At 34.0% G+C, this 7,806-nt stretch overlaps 1 protein-coding gene across 1 annotated transcript; it reads left to right on the top strand.

Moving 5' to 3' along the window:
* Nucleotides 1–1,407: 1,407 nt before the first annotated feature.
* Nucleotides 1,408–4,811, top strand: LOC121780125 (LRR receptor-like serine/threonine-protein kinase EFR). Its single transcript, XM_042177648.1, has 5 exons — nucleotides 1,408–1,441; nucleotides 1,578–1,790; nucleotides 1,917–2,060; nucleotides 2,326–4,311; nucleotides 4,408–4,811. Exons 1-5 carry the CDS (start codon nucleotides 1,408–1,410, stop codon nucleotides 4,809–4,811), a joined length of 2,781 nt encoding a protein of 926 aa, XP_042033582.1.
* Nucleotides 4,812–7,806: the final 2,995 nt, after the last annotated feature.

Raw genomic sequence — 7,806 nt, 5'->3', positions numbered from 1 at the left:
ATTGTGAAGTCCACATTATAAATGATGTGTTCGATTATTATTTGTTATAAACTTTCTATGTTTAGACTTGGTTTAAATTTGGGGGATGGCCTAAAATGGTAAAATTGGTCTAGTTTATTGAACGGAGGGAGTAATAATTAGATTTATAAATACTGTAATTGTTTGGATATATATTAATTGGATGATATATTTTTTCTGTTAATTATAGAAAATTAATTTTTGAAATTTTATTTTATTTTGATTTTTTGGCAATATTTATGAAATTTCGGTTTTTTATTTAGTTTGGTTTTTTATAGTTCAGATTTCAGTTATTTGGGTTCAGTTTTAGATAAAATTCGATTCGGATCGGTTTTCAAATTCGTAAAATTTCAGTTTTTCAGTTCGGTTCGATTCAGCCAAAAAACTGAACTAAAAAACCAAATGCGCCCTAGAATAAAATAGAGGCAAAAGTGTTTTCATTTTTAAGTTCTATTAACTTAAATTTCAAATATTAAGCTCTTTTATACTAGACATAATTAAGATATAAATCCCTAAAATATTTTTATTACAAATGCACTAATATATTAGGTCAAAAACTATAGGCTGGGTCAAAAATGAGATGTGCAATAGTATGCCATACGTCAAAGTACTTGGTCTCGCAGAAAACTTTCTTGAAGGGAATATTCCACCCAATATATGGAAATGCACGAATCTTGAGGTATTGGGTTTATATAACAACAATATCAGTGGCAACATTCCACGTGAAATTGGGAGATTAAGCATGCTTAGAGAATTGTACTTGGGAAATAATGGTTTTCGAGGTATAAATTTCGCATTATATGTGATTTTACCAGTAATCTGTATATCTAAATTTCTGATTATTTTCTTTTTATATTTTCAGGAGGCATTCCAAGCGATATAGGAAACCTTTCAAAACTAGAGATATTAAGCATTGAAAACGCTTCTCTAACGGGAGATATTCCGTCTTCAATTTTCAACATGTCTTCCTTGAAAGTTATTAGCTTATCTCACAATAGTTTATCTGGTAAGTATCGCTAATGTATTCATTTACAACTAATAGTTCAAATCTCATAATTGAATTTTTTAACATTGATACTCATTTCTTATATTATACTCCTAATAAGATATCTTTCCCTGAAACATCTTTCGAAAACCAATGGGCAAATAATATTATTGTTAAAACACTCTTAGGTTGGGCCACAAATGAGATGTGAATATTAATTACTATGTCCTGATTCAAAGTAGTTGATTTCTCAGAAAACAATCTTGAAGAGCATATTCCACCCAATATTTGGCAATGTAGACATCTTGAGACACTGAGCTTATCCTACAATAATTTCAATGGAAACATCCCACGTCAAATTGGGAGGTTGAGACAACTTAGAAAGTTGTACTTGGGGCATAATAATGGTTTTCAAGGTACATATTTCTTCTTATTCCAGTATGTGATTATTGTAATTAATGTTTGTAAAACACTAATCTTTGTATCCTAACATGCAAAATTGATCATTATCTATATTCTCTACATATGATTACTTAATATGAGGTTTATAATTGCTTTCATTTTATAATTTCAGGAGGAGTTCTAATAGAATTAGGGAATCTTTCAAAACTGGAGATATTGAATATCGACAGGGCTTCTCTAACCGGAGATATTCCACCTTCGATTTTCAACATGTCTTCCTTGACATACTTGAGCTTATCTGACAATCGTTTGTCGGGAAGTATCCCAACTTTCCAAAATCTACCGCAGCTTGTGGAGTTATATCTTGAGGATAACATGTTGACAGGTATCTATGTTAATCTAGTACCCGACTTAGGTAACAAAATTTTGTGAATATATTCCATTTGCAAAAAAAAGATTTGGTAATTTAACACGGTAAGAAGTGACTAATTTGAACCCCCTATAATTTTAGGTCATATTCCACAATATATATGGAAATGCAAACATCTTGATACCTTAATCTTATACAACAACAATCTTAGTGGAACCATCTCTCGTGCAATTGGAAATACGAGCATGCTTAGAAGGTTGGACTTGTCGTACAATCATTTCACAGGTATACTATACTTGATCATTTCTTCTTTTCGTTTATGATTTTGCCAAATTATATTTGGATGAAGTTCGATGCTTAATTAAATTTCTCACATGGATTTTACCAATTTACCAACTTTTCCCTTTTGGCTTCTACGCACTTTTACAATTTTTATGATAACAAAAATTCACTAGTAAATAATCATATAAAATACTATTGTTTTTAAAATTGAGAAAAAAAAAATCTTCTTATGTAGTATGGTAATTTTCAACATGGATATACACGGCAGGTGAATTACCGAAAGAGATTGGCACTCTACCAAAACTTGAGACTTTCACTGTGAGAAATAATTCTTTATATGGATCCATCCCAACTTCCATATTCAACATTTCAACAATGAAGGTTTTTGAAGCTGCAAATAATGAGTTTTCAGGCACTCTTCCATCAGATTTCGGGAATTCACTAGTAATTCTTGAACGACTCTATTTGGATAATAATAGACTCAGTGGCCCGATTCCAAGCTCTATCGCCAATGCTTCTAAACTTACTTCGTTGAACATGAATACGAACTCCTTTAGTGGCTCCATACCCGACTTTGGTAATTTGAAGCTTCTACAATCACTTCGGCTTTGGGAAAATAATTTAAGCGGAGCTGAATTCCCAACTCGGGAATTGACATTTCTCTCTTCGTTAACTAATTGTCGATATTTGAAGAGTTTGGGAATATCAGACAATCCATTGAACGGCATTCTACCGGCTTCAATTGGCAATTTTTCCTCATCTCTTAAGTATATTGTAGCATCAAACAGTAACATCATGGGTGTCATTCCTTCTGAAATAGGAAACTTAAGTAGTTTGCTAAACATATTTTTGGCTGGTAATCAGATGAGTGGGCTCATTCCACCAACAATAGGAAATTTGAAACAACTCCAAATGCTATATCTTTTTGACAATCATTTGGCGGGATCTATCCCTAACGATATTTGCCGGTTGTATCATTTGGGGGAGTTGAGCCTTGATGAGAACATGCTTGTGGGTCCAATCCCTGAATGTTTGGGTGATGTTAAATCCTTGAGATTGATCTACTTAAATTCCAACCAATTGAATTCCACCATCCCTCCTACCTTATGGATGCTCACAGACCTTGTCATTCTGAACTTGTCTTCCAATCATTTGAGCGGTCAATTGTCATCTCAAGTTGGAAATTTAAAGATGATCAACTCCTTGGATTTGTCATCCAATCAATTTTCAGATGTTATTCCCAACTCAACTGATGGTTGCCAATCACTAACATTTCTTCACTTATCAAATAATATGTTTAGTGGCTCCATTCCTCAATCACTTGGAGAAATAAAGGGTTTGACTACGTTAGATTTATCTTACAATAATCTATCTGGATCAATACCCAAGTCCTTAGAAGACCTTCCCTTTCTTCAAAATTTTAATGTTTCCTACAACAAGCTAGAGGGAAAAATTCCAGATGGGGGCAATTTTCCTAATTTCAGTGCTATGTCTTTTTCCCACAACTTAGCTCTTTGTGGTCCTATAAAATTTCAAGTTGCACCTTGCTCAGAAAATCATCATAGATCATGGTTAAAGAAACTCATTGTGTCATCAGTGGTTTTAGTTGTCGTCGTGGTCATCGTAATGCTTATTCTCATCAGAAAGTGTAAACAGAAAACATTGGCACTCTCTGCTGATATTCCACCATTAACTACTGAATGTAGGAGAATTTCTTATATAGAACTTGAACGAGGAACTAGTTCATTTAGTGAAACAAACCTACTTGGAAGGGGTAGTTTTGGTTCTGTATTCGAAGCAACACTTTCTGATGGGTTGAAAGTTGCAGTAAAAGTGTTCAACTTGGAACTGCAAGGAGCAACAAGGAGCTTTCACGCCGAAACTGCTATATTGAGCAACATTCGACACAGAAACTTAGTTCGAGTTATTGGATGTTGTTCTAATATGGAGTTTAAAGCATTGATCCTCACATATATGCGTAATGGGAGCTTGGATACATGGCTGCATTCCGACGTGTATCATTTGGATCTTATACAGAGACTGAAGATAGCACTCGATGTTGCAGCAGCCTTGGAATATCTTCACCATGGTCACACATTCCCCGTTGTTCATTGTGATATAAAACCAAGCAATGTATTGCTGGATGAAGACATGACTGCTCATCTTACTGATTTTGGTATTTCCAAGCTTTTCGATGGAGGAGAAACGTTCATCCAAACTCAAACAATGGCAACCATCGGTTACGCAGCACCAGGTGATTCATTAAACAGATTTTTTTAACTTTAATTTCATCCGATATAAATGTTTTACCTAGTTCTAACAAAATTTTGAATGCATGCGACACAATTAGAGTTTGGAATGGAAGGCAAAGTGTCGACAAATGGGGATGTATACAGTTTTGGGATATTGCTGTTAGAGATGTTCACTGGAAAAAGGCCAACAGACGATATGTTCGGTGAAGAAAGGAGCATAAAAGAATGGGTAAGTGAAGCATTAGAGCAAAATACAACAACTGAATTGGTGGCGCTTGCTCTATTATCAAGGGAAGATCAACATTTTTCTGCCAAGATGCAATGTTTATTGTCAATGTTTGAATTGGCAATGAAATGTTTAGCTGATTCAGCAGATGAAAGAATCAACATGAATGAAGCAGCAACTGCTCTGCACAAGATCTATGCTAAAATTGTGGCAGCTACAAGTACTCGTCGTCCACGATCTGCTTTTTCTGTTAGTATCGCCAACAATGGGGTTTGATAGCTCGGATGTATATTTTCTGAAATCACTCTGTTTGTCACTCTTTTATGTGAACACTAATCTAGAGTATTGGAGTTTAACTATTGTTTGTTAGTGCATTTTAGTAGTAGTTCATGATTTAATGAATGATTCAGCTATCTTGCTTTTTAATGTGTTTTTTTCATAATATTGATGAAGATATATAACTTTCAGATCGGGATAAGGAACACAAAGACAATGATACAATGTAGGAATTGCACATGCTAATTAAGTGTAATTTAGTGGGCAAGGTGGCTACTAATTTTTCACCAATTTTGGGCTCCTTCGTGTACAAAAAAAAAGAGAATAAGCCCTCAAATAATTAAATCAATCTGGGTTAGGCTTTTATATTCACTAAGCTTCCAGAGCATTTACTATTTAATTCTCATGGGTTGTTTCCTTTAATTTAATTCTTGGACTCTTCTAATTTAATGGCTTAGGTTATATAAAATTGTTTTATCACAATGTAACCTAATTCTCGAATGTAATTAGGTTATTAATTGCCTGATTAATTATTTCGTTGTGTTTAAATCTCCAAAATTGGTTACTTAATTACGTAATTCCATGAAATTAAAACTTCCGACTTAATTGATCCCAAAGTGATTAAATCTTCCAATTTAATTAAGTCTCGGTTACGTATAATCGAGTAATTAGTTTTGATATAAGCTCTATTACCCTGTATTGTTAGGTTAGGTTGTTTGCGTTAAATTCTTCCTCTTTCTATTGTCCTCATTACAAATCCATCTTGGATTTTGTTATCCTTGGCAGAAAAAATATTAGTAGGGGCTCAACTTATTCGAATTAGTATAATTATTCGAATTTAGATGTATAAATATTTTGGGTTCACATTAATTATGAAAAGTATGAACATGTATACCCAATGTTTTCCCTACTTGTAAATATTGTTCCCAATTGAGTCCCACTTAAAAAATTTAATAAGAAATTAAGAAATACTCTCTTAATTAGCATATAAATCAAATTATTTGAGTTTGTATTAGGTAGGAGTCATGGTAAAATGATGATATTATATTTATCTCATAATTACTAATTTATGTTTATAATATTATTTGTAAAAAATATCATTCATAAATAGATGTGAAAATTTACGGTTGAAGCTCAATTCATGGTTCCATATGTGATTTTATAGGTGTTATTATGGTGATTGTGATCATTCCCACTTAAAAAGCAAAAAATAAATAAAAATCTCTTAATTAGTAGCTAAAGAAAATTATTTGAGTTTGTATTGTGTAGGAGTCATGGTGAAATAAATTATGATATTATATTTATTTCATAACTACTTATTTATTTTAAAATATTTGTAAAAAATATCATTCATAAATATATATATGAAAATTTACGGTTGAAGCCTCAACCCATAAGTCCATCAGTGAGACAGTGATTGTCACGCCCGCCCACCCCAGGGGTGTTGCAAACGAGGCGATCGTGACCAAGGGACAAACATTAAGAATAGCATTTAAGGATAACAGTTCATAAGAACGGCTCAATTAGCTTAAAAGATTAATATATATCTGAGTGTACGATACACAGAGTGCACACTCGAATAAAATCAGAGTATCTCAACAATCAGCAACTCAAAACAAATATTATTCAAACAATATTTGTTGAAAGAAACAATATTCAGCGGAAACATTCGAGAGTAGAATATTATTATGTATGAAGACATAATATATTCAGAAAGTTTTCTTTACTATCTTCTTTACTTTCATGCTCAACACCCACCGTGCTCGTCACCGCTCAACCTGCACATTTAGAAATATATGCAGGGCTGAGTACAAAAGTACTCAGTGAACACATTGCCGAAAAATATAATTATACATTTTAAAATATTGTCAAGCCATCATCACAGTAACACTCGGGGTTTTTCTTAAAGGCCCGAGTTTACTAAGTTCATTTTCATAAAGTCCGTCTGATCAGACTAAGTTCATTCTTGTAATCCGTCATATCTGATAATTCATAGTGTGTCGGGAAGGTGGCCACCTTCCACGATCACATTGACCGGCCAACCCTTACGATGACACACGGTCCATTCCTTTGTGTACACTAACTCGAATAGGATTTGCGGTCCTATTGGAGTCCGAATTCGTTTCATTCATTCATTTTGGCATAGCACATTCGGTATAACCAAACAGATAGGCATCACTACATAAAACAAAGCATTTATGGCAAGACAACATCTTTAAACATCACGAACATGTGTTCGTGTTCTCATAAAATACGATTTGTATTTTTTTTTGTATAAGAAAGCTCACCTCGTTCGTTTAAAGCCTTAACTTTTGTCCCTTCCATTCTCGAAATGCACATGTGAAGGCGCCCGACTCTCCTTCTTCCCCTCCTTCCTTTAACCTCTTTCGACTCCTTTATATATATAGGTTTACCGAAGCTTACTTCATAAGCTAACCCGAAGCTTACTTCCTAAGCTAAATACGAAGCTTACCTCATAAGCTAAATACGAAGCTTACCTCATAAGCTAAATTAATACAAAGAGTTACTTTCTTTTCTCGACAAAAGAAACAAGGTCGAAAAATTTTCAAGTGCACAAACGACGGTCATTTCAAGATCAAAATAAAAAGGTAGAAAAAGTCGGGGTGTTACAATCTACCCATCTTAACAAAAATTTCGTCCCGAAATTTGCTTACGTCCTTCGAATATAGCATTTCTCCATCATCTTTCTTTCTCAAAAATAATCTCATTTCAAAACATTTTACCTTATCTCTGGTTGAGCGCGACGAGACGGAATGTTGAGCCTTCAATGAATACACTTTTAGTCTAGCGAAACGAGTCTAGACTAGATTGAATAAGAGACTCTCGGTCCAGAGCGGAAAGAAAAATTGCTCTGATACCATTCTGTCACGCCCGCCCACCCCAGGGGTGTTGCAAACGAGGCGATCGTGACCAAGGGACAAACATTAAGAATAGCATTTAAGGATAACAGTTCATAAGAACGGCTCAATTAGCT

Source organism: Salvia splendens, chromosome 19 (genome assembly GCF_004379255.2).
Source record: "Salvia splendens isolate huo1 chromosome 19, SspV2, whole genome shotgun sequence".
NCBI classification, from domain to species: Eukaryota; Viridiplantae; Streptophyta; class Magnoliopsida; order Lamiales; family Lamiaceae; genus Salvia; species Salvia splendens.
Note: the sequence above shows the minus strand (reverse complement) of the source record. Positions and strands in the feature narration are given on the sequence as shown.